General features: G+C 41.7%; 1 protein-coding gene across 1 annotated transcript; it reads right to left on the bottom strand.

Moving 5' to 3' along the window:
- Positions 1-12697: 12697 nt before the first annotated feature.
- Positions 12698-16153, bottom strand: LOC101478864 (neuronal cell adhesion molecule). The gene is made up of 5 exons (XM_004575566.5): positions 16122-16153; positions 14724-14765; positions 14366-14650; positions 14036-14278; positions 12698-13947 (listed from the first exon to the last, which is right to left on the bottom strand). Exons 1-5 carry the CDS (start codon positions 16150-16152, stop codon positions 13865-13867), a joined length of 684 nt encoding a protein of 227 aa, XP_004575623.3. The 5' UTR covers position 16153; the 3' UTR covers positions 12698-13864.
- Between the last annotated feature and the right edge of the window lie 504 nt (positions 16154-16657).

The following is a 16657-nucleotide window of genomic DNA, read 5'->3' as shown; positions in this document are numbered from 1 at the left end:
GCGAGGGTGACGTCAGCAGCATGTGATCAATCACAGGAAATGAGAGTTAAATCTTCCAAATAAATAAATCAATGAACCGTTTATTTTATGATTTTCTGTGCTGTGTTCAAGGAAAACGAAATGCATTCTAACACAGAGTGATGCACTTTGGTAACTGTGTACAGTGCACTGGAAAGTTTGTTTTATTTTATGTCATTATATTACAGGTTTGGTTTTAGTTTTTAATATATTAAAGATATAATCAGTCATTTTTCAAGTTATTTAATCAAAAAAAGAATGTTGTACTCAGAAACTTACATGTTAGTCTGTAATTTCATCTTCCAGCAAACTGATAAGTTTAGAATTAACTTCTTAAAATAGAAACGGGCACCAGTTTGTGGAGGCTGTCATGCTGAACACAGCGGCAAAGATATCTGGATACTGCACCCTGCCGCTCAGCCTTATCACATTTTAGGCTGGAGTACGCCAAAGGCAGAGGACAAGAGCAACTGTAGATGTTTGCATACTGTGGACGGACAGCTAGATTCATACCTGCATCATACCTGTTTGATCATCTGAGAAGGGGAAGCTTTCACCAAAGAAACCAGAATATGAACGAAAGGGACTACGCCACCAGCACCTTAATCAAATCCCACCCTCTTCCTCCTCAAGCTGAAGTCTCTAACATGTGGAAATGTGCATAAACGTGCTCATTTACTCCTGATATTGTGACTATTATCAGCAGATCGGACGTGACCCCGCTGTTTCCAGACAGCTGACAACAATAACAGCTGGTTAAAAGTTAACAATTTACCAACTAATGTCAGGCTATACTTTCCCCTGATAAACAGTTTGGTTACATTTTCATTAAGGCCATTTCTCAATTCGCGAGTACTCGAGTCCGTACTCGCGTTCTCGGCAACACGGCGCGATTTCTGTACACCAGCGTACTTGATGACACCACAGCTCTGGAGTTTGATTTAACTGTGATTAATATCTGCACTGGAAATTACACATGACATGAAAAAAATTATACATGATGTAGTTGATTTCTTTAACGAAAAAAAGATAATTAAAAAATGATCTTAAGCACTTTGGTAAAATGCACTACACGTCGCTTACATGTCATCTGTTTGATAATGTCTAATAAGCTTCATACAGTTAAGCACAATCACTAAATGAACGAAACACAAGCTTAATCTCTCTATTAATAAAAATAGTACACATGTATGCCTGATTAAAAATTATAACAGGTGAGATGTTATAACGCTTTTATTTTTATTTTAGTAAACATTTAAAAATTACAACTGACAGCTGCTGGGTTTGGAAGAGAACTGAACAAATACTTAAAATCTAATCTGATCACTTTTGGAGCCTTCAGGATCTCCACGTATTAACCTGCTGTTTTTGTTCCCGGTGAAAATGTTTCCTCCTGAATTGAAATATTTTTAATGTCAGATTTAATTCAGAGTCAGCTAATTTCAGCCGGCTCTAGTGAGCCTCGAGCTCCCTGCTAGCTATTGAGCGGGTGGGTAACAGACGTCTCCGAAAACATCGGAGCACTTTTGCAAATATGCGATATCTTGATAAACCCAGCAGATCTTTGAAGTTTACACAGATTCTCGCCTGAAAATATGTTATATATTCTGGGATATAGTGGACCACGAAGGACACACCCGACCCATCCTTCAAATCTGCGGAAAAGGAGGATCCATGTGTGGGTGTCACTACCCGATCTGTACTGGAAACCTGATCGGTACCACGCATGGTCAAATCTTACATCACGTCCTCTCTTTGCCAACATTGCGACAGTTAATGTATTTGAATGACACTGGCTGCGTCCAAATTCATGGGCTGCATCCTCCTGAGGACCCGGCCTTTGCGGTCTACGTGGGCCGGGTCCACAGAAGGTCAGGTAGGCTGGAAGTAAACGGCTGTGGAATTGGACGGTCTAGCCTTCAGATCTGCGTCACTGCTGTCTCGGTGGAGTTTAATAAACTCGGCCGTCTGCTCCTTGCTGTCAAAAATATAACAGGACACTGGCGTAAATTCTCGACCGTCTCACACGTCTGTTTAATCAGTTTTCTGTTTGACGTTTAGTCAGCTGTGTGAAAACCAAGGAGGAACCCACCTGGGGGATTAATAAAGTTTTATTTTATCTAATCTAATAACTTTAATCTCAGCCAAACCGATTTACTCACGAACAAATAAAACACTGAAAAAGCCAAACAATAGCATTTTTAGGTTGTCTAAGTGACTTATATATTACTTTTAACCCAAGTAGCAAAAGTCCGCGGTGATCTGAAAATGATGTGCCGGGAGTTGTGCCGTTCTCGGCGGCTTCAGTGACCCCAAGCTCTCGGCTAGCTATCGAGCTGGTGGGTAACAGATGTCTCCAAAAACGTCGAAGCACTTTTGCAAATATGCGATATCTTGATAAACTGAGCAGATATTTGAAGTTTACACACGCACATTTAAAAATATGTTAAAAGTTTATTTTGTGACCCAGAAAGATTAGTAAGAGTAATTTTAAAACTTAGTAGCGGCCGCCATTGCCGGAAACTTGAGTTTGGCTGGTTTGAATTCTGGGATATGGTAGGCCACGAAGGACACACCCGACCCATCCTTCAAATTCGGGGAAAAGGAGGACGCATTTGTCGGCCGCATTCGGAGGAGTCTACGAATTTGGACAGCCTTCGGTGCGTCACTGTGACGTAATCGGTCTACAAATGCTGCCTCAGGAGGATGCAGCCCATGAATTTGGACACAGCTACTGTCACTACCCGATCCGTACCGGAAACACGATCCGTACCGCGCATGCGCAAATCTTACGTCACTTCCTCTATTTGTCAACATTGCGACAGTTAATATATTTGAATGATGCGGTTAGCGCCCAGTTAGCTCCTAGCATTTCTCAACAGCTCTGCCTCCTTTTCGACTGCCCGGGACATTTAAACAATGGATAATCCGTATACAAACAAATTCATGCTTTTCTCCTCAACAGAGAGCGTCCCCCGATTGAGCAACAGCGCCGTAAAATAAGAAGAATGGCGCCTAATTACAGAGTTAATAATACAGACTTTGTAATATCTCACGTGAAGATTCATCAGCCAGATGAAGTGTTTACTGACAACTGACAGTGATAGCACACATCATCATCACTATTCCAACAATCCTCTCCACACAGACGAGCATAAACACACTCGACTATCACTAAATCAAATTTAACACACGTTTGTAATGACGCTAATTCAGTTTACAATAGGGTTCATTCGCTCGGTCAGCAGGTGGCGGTATCCTCGTACACTGGGGAGTAAACTGCCATTAAACGAACAGAAGAAGAAGAAAACATCTGCACATGCGCAGTACGGATCAGGGAGTCCTGATCCGTAACTATCTTTTTATTTTTCGTTTTTGTCTACATTATATTCTTCATTATTGCAAACATTTTAAGATATACATATTATCCTTAACATCTTAACAGATACTCTGACCTGTAACTATCGTAAAATGCTTCGACCGGAAGTAGACACCGTTCGCACATGCATGGTATGGATCGGGTATCTGGTATGGATCCGGTAGTGACAGACACAATGACTGTAGAAAACATGGACGATGCGACAGCTCCCAAAAAATGAAGCCAAAAACGTAAACATCTCTATCGCCCCCTGGTGTCTGGCTGCAGTATAGGTCATAAATCCTGCCTCCTCAGATAATTTTTTTCCCAAAGATTCTGTCTTTTGTTTTCAATAGTTCTCATCACGCTGATTTATGTCCAAGGGGTCTCCTTTCCCATAAGTTTGATTCTAATTCCTACCGCGGTGATGTTAAATTGGGGTGTAACGCTATCATAGCTTTGACTGGCAGCTGCAGTCACGGAGAAACTTGCGTATCTCTGTTCAGGAATAGCAGATAGAGCGTAGGCTCTGAGAGGAGGGCCAGCGTTTACAATACGAAAACACGATCGTTTTAACCTGACAGCCTGAGGTGTTCTTCAGTAAACTGGACTACCCGACAGAAGGACCCGAGGCCCTGCTGCACTTTTTCGGTACCTCTGTATACAAACAAATTCATGCTTTTATCCTCAACGGAGAGCTTCCCCCGATTGAATAACAGCGCTGTAAAATAAGATAGAGCGTATTACAGACTTATTAATACAGGGGCAAAACAATGGCATGAGTGCTGCTGTTTGACTGAGGAAGAATAAAGTAGTCGTGGTCAATCACATGACCACTTAAAGACAAAGCAACAAGGTGATATATACCGTTTTTTAAATTGTGCTGATAGGCCAGTAAAACCAGAGTCATGATAAACAAGATATACGCAGCATTTTTTCCTCAATAGTTTCGTCACGTTTACTGTCTAAGGACAGCAGCGAGACCTCTCTGCTTATGAGCAAAAAAAACCACAACAAAAAACAGCCCATTGGTGTTGGTGGAAAAATGCACCATGTCGACCAATCAAAAAATGATATGGCAACATGACGTTTGGTTGTTTAGGAAGAGGGGGAAGATTTAGGAGTGACAGAGAGAGAGAGAGAGAGAGAGACATTTGTGACGTTTAGCGTGTTTGCAGTGTGTAGTTAATGTGTTGTCTTGTGTAGTTAATGTGTTGTCTTGTGTAGTTAATGTGTTGTCTTGTGTAGTTAATGTGCTGTCTTGTGTAGTTAATGTGTTGTCTTGTGTAGTTAATGTGCTGTCTTGTGTAGTTAATGTGCTGTCTTGTGTAGTTAATGTGTTGTCTTGTGTAGTTAATGTGTTGTCTTGTGTAGTTAATGTGCTGTCTTGTGTAGTTAATGTGTTGTCTTGTGTAGTTAATGTGCTGTCTTGTGTAGTTAATGTGCTGTCTTGTGTAGTTAATGTGCTGTCTTGTGTAGTTAATGTGTTGTCTTGTGTAGTTAGTGTGTTGTCTTGTGTAGTTAATGTGTTGTCTTGTGTAGTTAATGTGTTGTCTTGTGTAGTTAATGTGTTGTCTTGTGTAGTTAATGTGCTGTCTTGTGTAGTTAATGTGTTGTCTTGTGTAGTTAATGTGCTGTCTTGTGTAGTTAATGTGCTGTCTTGTGTAGTTAATGTGTTGTCTTGTGTAGTTAATGTGCTGTCTTGTGTAGTTAATGTGTTGTCTTGTGTAGTTAATGTGCTGTCTTGTGTAGTTAATGTGCTGTCTTGTGTAGTTAGTGTGTTGTCTTGTGTAGTTAGTGTGTTGTCTTGTGTAGTTAATGTGCTGTCTTGTGTAGTTAATGTGTTGTCTTGTGTAGTTAATGTGCTGTCTTGTGTAGTTAATGTGCTGTCTTGTGTAGTTAGTGTGTTGTCTTGTGTAGTTAGTGTGTTGTCTTGTGTAGTTAATGTGCTGTCTTGTGTAGTTAATGTGTTGTCTTGTGTAGTTAATGTGCTGTCTTGTGTAGTTAATGTGTTGTCTTGTGTAGTTAATGTGCTGTCTTGTGTAGTTAGTGTGTTGTCTTGTGTAGTTAGTGTGTTGTCTTGTGTAGTTAATGTGCTGTCTTGTGTAGTTAATGTGCTGTCTTGTGTAGTTAGTGTGTTGTCTTGTGTAGTTAATGTGCTGTCTTGTGTAGTTAGTGTGTTGTCTTGTGTAGTTAATGTGTTGTCTTGTGTAGTTAATGTGTTGTCTTGTGTAGTTAATGTGTTGTCTTGTGTAGTTAATGTGCTGTCTTGTGTAGTTAATGTGTTGTCTTGTGTAGTTAATGTGTTGTCTTGTGTAGTTAGTGTGCTGTCTTGTGTAGTTAGTGTGTTGTCTTGTGTAGTTAATGTGTTGTCTTGTGTAGTTAATGTGTTGTCTTGTGTAGTTAATGTGCTGTCTTGTGTAGTTAGTGTGTTGTCTTGTGTAGTTAATGTGTTGTCTTGTGTAGTTAATGTGCTGTCTTGTGTAGTTAATGTGCTGTCTTGTGTAGTTAGTGTGTTGTCTTGTGTAGTTAATGTGCTGTCTTGTGTAGTTAGTGTGTTGTCTTGTGTAGTTAATGTGTTGTCTTGTGTAGTTAATGTGTTGTCTTGTGTAGTTAGTGTGTTGTCTTGTGTAGTTAATGTGCTGTCTTGTGTAGTTAATGTGTTGTCTTGTGTAGTTAATGTGTTGTCTTGTGTAGTTAGTGTGTTGTCTTGTGTAGTTAATGTGCTGTCTTGTGTAGTTAGTGTGTTGTCTTGTGTAGTTAGTGTGTTGTCTTGTGTAGTTAATGTGCTGTCTTGTGTAGTTAGTGTGTTGTCTTGTGTAGTTAGTGTGTTGTCTTGTGTAGTTAATGTGTTGTCTTGTGTAGTTAATGTGTTGTCTTGTGTAGTTAGTGTGCTGTCTTGTGTAGTTAGTGTGCTGTCTTGTGTAGTTAGTGTGTTGTGGATAGTTTTGTGTTGTGTGTCAGAACAATGAGTCGGCTGCTGTCTCCAGGTAGAAACAGCAGTGATACACCTGCTGCTGTCAGACCTGCAGGTATCAGGCTGTGATGTTTCCTTTATAGTGGACAGAAATATTTGCAGTGGCACAAATAATTTGTGGCATCTTATTGAAGAACAGCTGATTGTTGTGTAAACAGTTTGAAATGGTTATTAAAAAAGGGTAAAAGGTAAATTGATGCAAATAACTTTGTTGTTTGCAAAACTTGTGCATATAAATTACAATTGACGATTTATATTTGCATTTAAAGTTATGAAATATGATCATTAAACATGTTTGTGGTTGTTACAGTAAAAATATATAACTTTTTACTCAAATTTTATGTTTGTTGTCTGATTTTAGATCAATTGTGTTAATACAGTATGTCAAAAGGAAAACATAACTGTAAATTCAGACACGTGAGGTTGTGCTGAAAAGAATGATACCAAACAAAGCAAATAAACAGTTTTTAAAGGTGAAATGTAGAGGAAACATCAAAAGTAGTTAAAAATGGACAATAATACCCTGGACCCCAGAGGGTTAAACATTGTAGCAACCCCCCCAATGAAGGATGCCACTTTACTGATGAAGTTTTGAAGGTTTAATGGCAGTAAACCATCAATCTCAGAGATGGGGATATATACACAGAAGCAGCGTGTAAGCAAAATTCCACACTCTTACAATTGTAAACCTTATAACATAAAGTAAGCTTCAACATAAAATGTAACAAATGTAGCCTCTGTCACACAAAACATGTAAACGTGTCCTTATTTATGTCATAAACATACCTTGTGCCTCCCGCGACTGCTGCAAAAACTGCAAACATTTTTACAGGAAATCGTCCCATCAAAATAAAAGCTTCTAAACCCAAACAGGAAGCTGGTAAGTGAAAACAGCGATGAGTGCCAAAATAAGGTGCAAGGAATTGAGTAAAAGCATTTAGGGTTATTTACAAACATTTTTTTTAAAGTAACGCAATAATTACTTTTCAAGTAATTAATTACTTTTAGAGTCTTGTAACTCAGTTACTAACTCAGTTACTTTTTTGAAGAAGTAACTAGTAACTATAATTAATTACTTTTTCACAGTAACTTGCCTAACACTGAACACAAGTACACATATTGTGACATGGCTTAAGTGTCTGAGTCTAACAACTCTAAACCCACTTCAAGTTTCACCAACAGCGGCTAACAACAACTAGCAGAGACCAACAGCAGCAAAAACAGCAGCGCTTACCAACAGATCTCACAAATCCACCTTAGTATGGCTGACATGGAAAAGTGAGCCTCTCTCACTCATCAACTGGTGTCCAACTTTCACAAAGTTTTACAGCCTCTTTCAAATGAAATAAAGGACACTTATCACACAGCATTGACAGCTGATGTCAACCACTGACTGGGAATGAGCCATTCCAATCCATTTTCACTTAAGCCTTTCCATCATGTCCAGAGATGGGCAGTAACGCATTACTTGTAACGCGTTACTGTAATCTGATTACTTTTTTCAAGTAACGAGTAAAGTAAGGGATTACTATTGCAAAAATGGTAATTAGATTACAGTTACTTTCCCGTAGGAACGCTGCGTTACTGCGTTACTAAAACCGTGATTTTTTTGCGAGAATGTCTCACGACAGTGACATAAGCGAGTGCGCCGTTAGTGACAACAGCTGTGTGCAGATCAACAATGGATCACATATGGAGTGTGGGAGAGAGTATGAGCGTGCAGCGTTTAAAGCGTGGAAGTACTGACCTTACTTTGAGTTTGATTCCATAAAAAGTGACAAAAACATTAGTGTCCGCTGTGCGTGGGAAGAAAACTTCTTTTTACAGCGAAAAAACCCCTAAACTTCCAACAAGCACCGAGTAGCTACGACGTAATGGGAAACTCACAGAGAAACTCGCGGATTCTTCCACTGACCGCGGCACACCTGCACCAGGGTAACCCTCTGCCTACCCCACTCCTGCTTTACAGGTGAAAATAGAGCAACAGGACCGCTGAGTCTTTGACTTTATTTATTTTCTGCTGTGTTTTACTTGCATCTATTTGAAAGACTGAGTGTAAACACAAAAAATATTTTATTTTATGTGCTGGAATGTGCAGAAAATAGGTTTAAATGTTAAACTAATTTCTTCCAGTCAGAGAATGTTGCATATAATTAAATTTTTGCTTGATGCATAAAGTTAAAAGATTAAAACCAATAAAACAAGTTAAAAAAGAGACTTTTCCATTTGATTACATTTTGTATGATGGATTATGCAGAAAAAGTAGAATTGGGCTGAAAGATCTATCGCTTTATCACCTCTTTAGGTTGTAAATCGTGTTTTTAAAAAGTAACTAAGTAACTAAGTAATTAATTACTTTTGAAAATAAGTAATCAGTAAAGTAACGGGATTACTTTTTTGGGGAAGTAATCAGTAATTAGTTACTGATTACTTTTTTCAAGTAACTTGACCAACACTGATCATGTCTCATACATTCCTATTGGTTCATCCTTCTTCCTTGTTCTTTATTATCAGCACGTATACACCACCACAAAAAGAGAAATCGTGTGCGTAAGGCCTAGAAACCTGTAACTCCCTCCAAGTTCAATAACTGACACAAGGTGCTCTTGAGTCTTACGGGCATTTGTTTGACACAGGTGCACCAACGACGCCGTGAGATCTGCACAAAGCAACATAAAATAATCATTTTTCACAGTAAGGTGTTCTAATCGAGAATAAACAATAAAGTGTATTATATGACAACATAAAACATTCACAAAAATGTTGTATGCTGTTGATTTAACCTTTACAAAATGTCGACACATTCGGTATGACACGTGACTAATATGAACTCGACAGCTCTGTCACCAGCCTTAGCTGAGATATGCAGAGCTGTCTGGAAGTCCGACCCCAGCATCGGTCAGGCTGCGGTCTGGACTCTGGACCACTGCAGCAGCTCCATTCTTTCCTTTTTCAGCCGTTCCGTTGGAGATCTGCTGCTGTGCTTGGATCATTGTCCTGTTGATGACCCAGTTTAGCCGTGGGACAGACAGCCTCACACTGACTCCTTTGGTATACAGTTCATGTTCCACAGAGATCATCGTCCTTCCACTGCTGTGCTGACAGCTGCTGACAGCTGTTTCCTCCAAATGTGCTGCTGTGCGTTTAGACAAACATCTTGTTATGGAAAATTCTAGTTTATCCTCACATTAGATTTATGTGTTTAGAATCTTGTATAACCTTTGCCTGCTTAAGATGAAGCAAGTATGTGTCAGCATGACCTTGTGAAAACTGCTTAGCTAGGCCTAACGATGTTTCACTATGTTATCTGCAAACTGTTTTGCTCAGAGGGATGAAGCTCAGGGTCAGCGGCAGGTGCTGGCCTGGGAAAGGATGGTGGGAGTCTTCTGTGTACAGCAACAGCCCGGGTTGGACAAAAGACTGTTGTAACTGAAAAGATACACAGAGTTTGTGCGATGGTATGAAAGGGCGCTGCGATGCCCCGAGGTTAGACGTTCGTTACTATGAACCTGCTATGTTTTGATGTGTATGTGTGTTCTCCTGCGCACAGTAATAAATAGCATGACCACAGACTTTATTTACAAAATTCCACGACAATTTCCACTTTGGTCTCGTTTGTTCCTGAAGTCTTTGCAAACCTAAGCTATGCTAACATGTTCTTTTAGAGAGAAGAGGCGTTCTCCTGCAGCACGTCTAACAGCCACACTTCTTTATCTTCACGGTGTGACTGTGTGGCCGACCACAGGCCACGATTTGAATACACATTAGAATGAGAGTTTGGATTTTCTTCATGTGACTGTAAAACAGGCGCTGCTCTGTCACACTGTGCTTCGTCAGCCTGCATCAGTTTTTATAACCAGCTGACATTAGATTGAGTTGTTCTGGAGCACTTTGTTGGCAGAGCTTCCACAGAAACACAAACGCAGTGATTGTAGGAAACTGTGCTCCGCTCTGGTCCTCGCATGTGTGTCCCTGAAAGCTTCATGTTAACGTTGGACATTTATTAAAAGTCACAGAGCCTCAAACTGGCTGCGAGACACAGAGAAACAAACTGCACACCAGCCTAACACTGCTGATGGAGCTTCACCTGAAATCCACTCTGAAGCTGCTCCTTAGTCATGTCAAACTCACCGGGGCCCTCTGCTGGACAAAGACGCTCTCTGCAGAATTCAGTTCACTCACCTGCTGCTGCTACTTGAACTCTGTGAGGCATTAAAGTGGGCTCTGAGCTGAGCTATGCTACTATTATACTGCTCTCTGTGAGAAGCAGAGCAGGAGGATGCAGCTTTCCTGATTCAGTGTTCATAAAAAGGAAATCAGAAGAAATTAGAGACCAAGAACTAAAGTTACACAGGGGGTAAAACAAGTACTGAACACCAATATATTTCTAAAGTTGCTACTGACATCAAATTCTCACCAGATGTTGGTAACAGCTCATCCAGTCCACATTCAAAGAAATCAAAGCACAGACGTCCATAAAAGTAGTTATGTGTAATAATGAGAAATAACACAGAGGAAAGAAAGGAGTCGCACAAAGACACAACAAATTTTGGTCTTCCATCATCATCCTCGATGAAGCTGATTCGATGCAACTGTTGTCATGCGTTCTCATTTTAGCTGGTTTGCTTTTGCATAACTCGATGAATAAATGTTTGTCCTCTGTGCTAATTAGCTCAACCCCAGATGATGCACATGTGTTTACTGCCATGACGTGTTTTCATAGACAACCAGTCAATGGCTCGTGGACCCGCGGGGGTCTGGGGACCCCAGTTTGAGGGCCGCTGCTATAAAGCATCTATGATGCTGCACAGCTTACATTCTGTATGTGTACATCAGCGGGAAACAAGAACTGAGACTGAGGTATGGAAATAAAACACGGCAGTAAACTAGGACATGTTTCTGACTCCTCAGTTCAGAAGATGAGTCTGACTTGGCATTGACTCAGTGGCGCTGTTTGTTCAATACTCTGTTTACTTGTAGTTAAGACGTATTACTTCTACACAACAGCCTTGAGCTGTGCCAGGATAACTGTCATTTAAACATAAATTTAATGATCTTCTGTGTTATGAGCCAACAGATTCTCCAGTGTCTGAATTATGCAGCTGAGATATTGAGAAGTCTCCTCAATTCTGCTTCAAACAGCTGAACTGTATAAATATAGAAGGTGTTTCCAGTGCAGCTGCTTAAAGCACACACACATCCAAACAGCAGCTGTCTTCTTTTTAGTTTGTATTTTGTGTTTAATCGCTTCATATTTTTATACTATGATAGTTTCATCCTCCGCTCTGGTGTTGGTGGAGTCTTATCCATGTTTGTGATTGGTCAGATGCTCCCAGCACCAGCTCTGTCACGTGAACGTGCAGTGAAAACCCCGGATTACCTGAGTGAGTTGATAACCATCTGATGGCGACTGCTTACACAGACTGATGATGTCAGGCTGAATCCAGACAGATCCCGACGTACTGTACACGGTGCAGGGAGGAGGAACAACAGAAAGTCACTGTTTCATTGGATGAAATAAGAAGGTCACTGTTGTGATATTTTGATACCATGGTAGCATTTACAGGATATTGTTTTATAGTGATATTATACAGGAAAACTGTTACTCAATAAGGCCCATTTACTAGTTGTTTTTCTCTTTCTCTGTGACCCAAGAATTAATGTGTAAGAATCACAGGATGGTACCTCAAGGTTGAAAACACCACAGAGATCACTTCCTTACTCCCATCCTCCCTTCTTTATCTCCTAGAAAAGAGCTTGTTAAAGGCCAGGTGGTTTGTTTCAGAATTCACTAATGAAAGAACTCTGTATTCTATGTCTAGGAGTGTATTTTGCTGGGATGATCATAAATTGTAACTGAAGAGATAAACTACACAAAGGATACTTCTTTGCTCAGGAGGCAGGAAGACGTTTCCTTATTTGGTCTGTACCGGTTTGAACTGAGAACCTGCTGACACACGAACCTTTTTCCTCTATATAAGCTGTTGTATACTTAATAAACCTTAGAGTTGATTTTGGAAGAGCAACCTGAAGCAGTTTCTGTGTCATTTTGTTCTCCCAAGCTACTCCCGGCGCTGTAACTAACCTGCTGAACGGCATACTTGAGTGTTACTTTGAATAATTAGGAATCTTATAAGGAAAGGACAAAACTCTGCTTATCGGTGATCACGCCTCGGAGGAAACCCGATCCACGGATGAACCCGGGACGGAGATTTCTTTCAGTCACCATGAGGAATGAGCACAACTCCCAAAGCTTGCAAATAAATCAGGAGAAACATGAAACACACTGAGGAACAAACACAGAAACTATGATGATCTGATGACAGGACAATTATTAATCCTTTATTTATCCAGGTAAAAAAATCTCATTTCCAAAGAGAGACCTGGTATCATGGCAACAAAAGTCAAAATACACTTACCACATGTGAGTGTATTCAAATTAAGAGCAACACTAAAAACAATCACACTGAGTTATTCTCTCGTTGCTTTAAGACAGACTTCCTTTCCAGTCGCCTTCTTCACTCACTATGTGTTAACAGACCTCTCTGCACTGAATCATATCTGTTATTAACCTCTGTCTCTCTTCCACAGCATGTCTTTATCCTGTCTTCCTTCTCTCACCCCAACCAATCACAGCAGATGGCCCCGCCCCTCCCTGAGCCTGGTTCTGTCAGAGGTTTCTTCCTGTTAAAAGGGAGTTTTTCCTTCCCACTGTTGCCAAAGTGCGACAGTGGGAAGGTCATATGATTGTTGGGTTTTTCTCTGTATCTATTAATGTACGATCTACTGTACAATATAAAGCACCTTGAGGTGACTGTTGTTGTGATTTGGTGCTGTATAAATAAATTGAATTGAACTTAAACTCCCCCGAGGTAACAAATTCTGATCATTTCAGTTCCTTCTGCAGATTATTCCAGGAAGCAGGGGCAGCGTATTGAAAAGCCTTTTTCCTCAGTTCTGTCCTAATTTTTGGGACAATCAATTGTATGATATTGTGAGAACGAAGGCTGTATTGGTTGCGTTTTTTACACATATAAACACATAAATAAGAGGGAACCAGCCCAAGCAGAGATTATAGATAAAGATCAACCGATGGGAAAGTCTGTGAATATGAAAAAAAGAAAGACATTTAGCAGAAGCATACAAAGGACAATGATGTACACGATTTCCATAGCCAGTAATAAAACATAAAGTGTTTTCTCACTTGGAGGGAGAAACAGGATTGATTTCCAAAAAAAACCCCCAAAAACTGTTTATACTCAGAGGAGGCTGAACATCATCAGTACAGGAGCAGATAATAAACACATCATGAAGACATCTTGGGCTTGTATAAAGCATATCAGCAAACATGCATTCATAGTCTCCATCCAAACCCTGACATCCTCCATCGTGCCGGGTCATCTCCATGGAGATGGCTGATTTCTTTGCCGTCTTCCTTCTGCATCAGATGGACAGCAGCACACCAGCAGAGATGCAATATGGACAAAAGACCACTAGATGGCAGGATAGTCTCAGTACAGACAAAAAGTGAGGAGGAGGAGGAAGGGAGGAAGAAAAGGGGGACGAGGGGAGGAAGAAGGGGTGACAGCAGGCTCTGCAGGAGAGATGATGAAGGTGGGTCTGTCAGCGATCAGTTTAGTTAGGTCACGTCTTTAAACAGGAAGTGATGTCAGTGTCCTCACCTCTGACCCTCAGAAAGCTCTTAAGAGATTCTTCATCTACGCCGACAGAACACGAGTAGACGCCTTCATCAGACTTCTGCACATTAGTGATGATGAGCTCTGACTTGTGTTCAGCTCCAACATGACTCCCATTAATGAAGAAATAAGCTTCAACCTTTGAACCCTTGTGGTTTCTGCAGCGCAGCGTGACATTACTTCCTGCCCTCACAGGAAGTGCAGGGATCTCCAGGATCACACTTCTATCTGACCAACAGAGACACAAAAGGGTGATACAGAGACAAAGATCCACCAGCAGAGCAGAGTCGCACAAAGACAGCTCACTTCCTGTACCTGAAATGCTGATGGAGACTTCATCGCTCTGCTGTCCAGACGAGTTTTCACAGAAGTAAAGAGGATCAGAGGAGAAGAATGAATCCAGAATACAGAAAGAGTAATATCCCACACCATATCCATGCAAGCTTAGACTGTCAGCACAGTCATAACTGTAGTCATCTGTTGTTATCATCACCTTCCACCCATCAGCTGTCTCTCCTTCATCATCAACACAACTCAGAGACACAGAAGAAGCGTAATTTTTGAAGATCTGCTGGAGGTTTGGACTGACCTGCAGAGAGACTGAGCACAGACACACAGTAAATGTATTTGTGATCTTTAGGAGTCTCTGATTGTTTTCACTTCATCAACTCACCTGCAGAAACAGCCAGTGCAGACAGCAGCAGCACACACACACCTGCAACAGGACACAGGTCAGTAAAGGTCAGAGGTCACTGAAGGTCAGGTGGATCAGCTGCTTCTGCTTCACGCTCATTTAAAGAAACCAAAAACTCCCAGCATTCATTCATCAACTGTCCTTCAACTGGACCTGGACTCACTCTGGTTCCTCAGTCAGTGGATGGATGTATGGATGGATGGATGGATGGATGGATGGATGGATGGATGGATGGAGGGTGGATGGATGGGTGGATGGGTGGAAGAATGGATGGATGGATGGATGGATGGATGATGGATGGAGGGTGGATGGATGGATGGATGGATGGATGGATGGATGGATGGGTGCATGCATGGATGGACGGATGATGGATGGATGGATGGGTGGATGCATGGATGGATGGATGATGGATGGATGGATGGGTGGATGCATGGATGGATGGATGGATGGATGGGTGGATGGATGGATGGATGGATGGATGGATGGATGGATGGATGGATGGATGGATGGGTGCATGCATGGATGGATGGAGGATAGATGGATGGGTGGATGGAAGGATGGATGGATTGATGGATGGAGGGTGGATGGATGGGTGGATGGATGGATGGAGGGTGGATGGATGGATGGATGGGTGCATGCATGGATGGATAGAGGATAGATGGATGGGTGCATGCATGGATGGATGGATGGTGGATGGGTGGATAGATGGATGGATGGAGGGTGGATGGATGGATGGAGGGTGGATGGATGGATGGATGGATGGATGGATGGGTGCATGCATGGATGGATGGATGATGGATGGATGGATGGATGGATGGATGGATGGATGGGTGGATGCATGGATGGATGGATGATGGATGGATGGATGGATGGATGGATGGGTGGATGCATGGATGGATGGATGATGGATGGATGGATGGATGGATGGATGGGTGGATGCATGGATGGATGGATGGATGGGTGCATGCATGGATGGATGGATGGATGGATGGATGGGTGGATGGATGAATGGGTGCATGCATGGATGGATGGAGGATAGATGGATGGGTGGATGGATGGATGGATGGATGGATGGTGGATGGGTGGATGATGGATAGAGGGTGGATGGAGGGTGGATGGATGGATGGATGGATGGGTGCATGCATGGATGGATAGAGGATAGATGGATGGGTGGATGGATGGATGGATGGATGATGGATGGAGGGTGGATGGATGGATGATGCATGGATGGATGGATGGATGATGGATGGGTGGATGGATGGATGGATGGATGGATGGATGATGCATGCATGGATGGATGGATGGATGGATGGATGCATGGATGGATGCATGGATGGATGGATGCATGGATGGATGGAGGAGCTGTGTTTGACTCACCGAGGAGCAGAGAGACAGCTGGAGTCTTCATGTCGTCCGGATGCCGACTGAATGTCAGTCGGAGCAGTGAGACGCGTTCAGCTTCACCACTTCCTTGTTTACACGGAAGCGAAATGCAGACGCGAGTTTGACATAAATAAGACGCCCACCTCCTTCACTCGTTTTATGGACTCTGACATTTTGACTGTTTCAGTACATAATTAGACTCTATGGAGCTCAACAGTAAGACTCCACACAGATCTAGATTGTGAGCCATGACGTTGTAACCTTCCACAGCACACTGACTGCCACACGGTGGCATGTGCGCTTGAAGAAACCACACGTCTGTAAGATCCGTCTGATTTTAACAAAAAAAACATTTTATGACATGACACTGTGGAAAAGAGTCTCCTCATGGTCCCCAACAACATTGTCTCTTACTGGTGGAGCTCACCGTTACCAGAGAAACCAGTTCAGTTTTTTTCGTATTTATTTATTCATCGTTGTTTATTGAAAGTGTGAAAGTTGCGGTCACGACTGAGGCGCCGTACCATATC

This window comes from Maylandia zebra, linkage group LG16, assembly GCF_041146795.1.
Source record: "Maylandia zebra isolate NMK-2024a linkage group LG16, Mzebra_GT3a, whole genome shotgun sequence".
Taxonomy (NCBI): domain Eukaryota; kingdom Metazoa; phylum Chordata; class Actinopteri; order Cichliformes; family Cichlidae; genus Maylandia; species Maylandia zebra.
This window is presented reverse-complemented; position numbering and strand designations above follow the sequence as displayed.